Here is a 2818-nt window from a genome sequence, read left to right as displayed (position 1 = left end):
ACAAAAAACTGAAGATATTTGAAGGTCTATTGTAAATAAACATATTTAAGTCTGTGATCTCTTTTACTTTCAGGTCATTTTTGTCTCTTCACATGTCAGCTCCATGAGTATCACTATGTTGATCAGAACAAGACTTGGGCTGAAGCTCAGCAGCACTGCAGGGACGAATACACTGATCTGGCTACAGTGAGCAGCATGGCTGACATAGAACGACTCAGAAACATCAATTCTGAGAAGATAGAAATCTGGATTGGTCTGTTCAGCATAACAGGCACCAACGCTACTTCACACTGGTCTCTGCCTGGACTGCAGTTCAATGAAAGTCAGGCAAAGTGGAACACTAATGAACCAAATGGTATAACATCTGAGACCTGTGGGGCTATAGAAGATATTAAAAAGAAAGAGTGGCTGGACATGTCTTGTATGGATACATCAAATTTTCTCTGCTGTAATGGTAATAAGAAACACTATTCTCTTTTAATCAATTTTACCTATGATCAACTATAATACTAAAAGATTACAGACATGGAATGACATTCTCTATCAAAGCCTTTAATAGAACTCATTTTTTCTCTTTTTTTTTGTCTTTTACTCCACAGGAAGTTCTTCTCCTAAGTATTACTTAGGAGATAAAATGACCTGGTTTGATGCTCAGAGATACTGCAGAAAGAATCACACAGACCTGATCAGTGGACCACAGCTGGAGGAGCTGCAGAAGCATAATGATGTCACAGCAAACATAATACAATTATATGATAGAACATCTGTTGTAAACTGGAACTCACTATCAAGTTACAAATACATTTTTATCGGACTGTTCAGAGACGCTTGGACCTGGTCAGATGGCAGCAGTTTCTCTTTCAGGCACTGGAATTTGAAATACAACAGTTCAAGTGAAAAAAACAACTGCACCATGGTGAACGAGGATGGCATGTGGGAAACCAGAGAATGTAACAGCAAAAGATCCTTCTTCTGTTACACAGGTAATCATTTTTATCCTCAATGACACAAAATTAAACTCACTTTGATTTAACTCGTCTCTTATAAATCCTACACCCCTAAAACACAAATAAAGCAGTCACAGAAAAACAGCTAAAACTTGACGAAGTTAAAAATAAACTGCACATTTTCTTTTAAAACATCTTATGCGTGAAAAAGCCCTCCCCCAGTTTCGTTCCCTTTTAATTTAGATGTCTACCTTTAATGTAATTTGAAAATGTCAAAACTTTTTGGATTTGTGTTCCAGTAAAGTTGGACAATTTTTTTTTTCTGACTACATGTCTTTCATGCTTTCTTCTCTTTAATTTGAGATGTGAGAGACTGCTAACACAATGTTTTTTTTCCTTTATCAGATCATGTGATCCTGATCAATGAGAGCAGAACCTGGGAGGAGGCCTTATACTACTGCAGACATCACCACCATGACCTGGTCACCATCACTAACCTGGATGATCAGAGATGGGTTCAGGAGAAAACCAAGAATGCTACAACTCCTTATGTGTGGACAGGACTGCGCTACACCTGCACTCTGGGGTTCTGGTTCTGGGTCAGTGACGAGGTGGTCCGCTACAAGAACTGGGCCTCACCTGAACAGGTGAATGAGTGTGACATGTCAGGAGCCATGGAGACAGGAGGAGAACACAAGTGGGTCAAGATAAATGCTGAGGAGAAGTTCAACTTCATATGTTCAAAGTAAAAATCTGATAACTGAAACCAGGCTTTTTTTTATTATTTACTAGTATTGTTGGTGTCGAAATAAAGTTAAAAACATTACTTACAAAAGAGTGCTTGTTTATTTTTTCTTTAATTTCTTGGAGCAAAAATAAATAAATAAAAGAACATGAACATATGCTGTCATTTGTATGCTTGAATATTTTACATTTTTAGATAATGGTTGTTATACAAAATGTATACATATCTGGCATTTAAGATTTGCAACAATATGTATAAATAAATTATACTTATTAAAGGTTTAAAAACTCAAAACATTTGTTTTTCTCTTTATTTCTACTGACAAAAATGTCAACCCCAACAATCTTTTCTGTTCTGAAATATCTCTCAGTGAATATAAAAAACTGAATTATAGTCAGTTAAATTATTAATCAAGATGTTTTGGATTTTCGCAAAAAAACGAATTTGAATAAACTGTGAGTAAAATATTTCAATATTTTGTACAGGATGAGAAGGAATCAAACACTAGGGGAACAGACTTGTATGTATTTAGTAAGGATGTAGCAGAAAATTACCACATACTGGCAAGTGCAGTGGGCCAATTTTTGCTTTATTGCCACCACTGTCTTCTACTGTCTTCTACCGTCTTTCATGTGAATTCCCCGTCTTTTCTCTCTATCTAAGAAGATGGTGCTGGAATGTTTGCTGCTGTCACAGTCATTCTTTCAGTTGAACAGCCATATCACTATATGTCAGTGTACAGTTGTGCTCATAAATGTATATATCCTGGATTTTTTTTTGTTATAATTTTTATAGAATAAGAAATATAAATCAAAAACTTGTTTCCTCTTACAGATAGTGGTTGGCTAAAGCCATTGATTGTCACAAAAGTATGTTTACTTTTTTAAAATCACAATGACAATAGAAACTTCCCAAATGAGATTTCAACAAATCTATCGTAAAAGGTAAAGGAACTGTACAAAACAGGAAAGAGATTAAAGATTTTAAGAAGAGGAATGCTACAAGATGATGTTTAAAACCTAAAAAGACGACTTCCATTGGAATTGTGTTTTGTGTAAGCGTCGACAGCTTTTTAAATTATATTGGGAACAAACACAGGTAAGCTGGTTCTTCTTTTAATATTAGA

General features: G+C 35.3%; 1 protein-coding gene across 1 annotated transcript in view; it reads left to right on the top strand.

Annotated features, from left to right (window-relative positions):
- LOC112156104 (C-type mannose receptor 2) overlaps window positions 1-2818 on the top strand; it is a 15204-nt gene that overhangs the window by 281 nt on the left and 12105 nt on the right. Inside the window, exons 2-3 of the mRNA XM_024288264.1 lie at window positions 74-454; window positions 600-983. Coding sequence (XP_024144032.1) covers window positions 74-454; window positions 600-983 — 765 coding nt within the window. The remainder of the gene's footprint in view (window positions 1-73; window positions 455-599; window positions 984-2818) is intronic.

The sequence above is a fragment of the Oryzias melastigma genome, linkage group LG18 (genome assembly GCF_002922805.2).
Source record: "Oryzias melastigma strain HK-1 linkage group LG18, ASM292280v2, whole genome shotgun sequence".
In the NCBI taxonomy this organism is placed as follows: Eukaryota; Metazoa; Chordata; class Actinopteri; order Beloniformes; family Adrianichthyidae; genus Oryzias; species Oryzias melastigma.
Note: the sequence above shows the minus strand (reverse complement) of the source record. Positions and strands in the feature narration are given on the sequence as shown.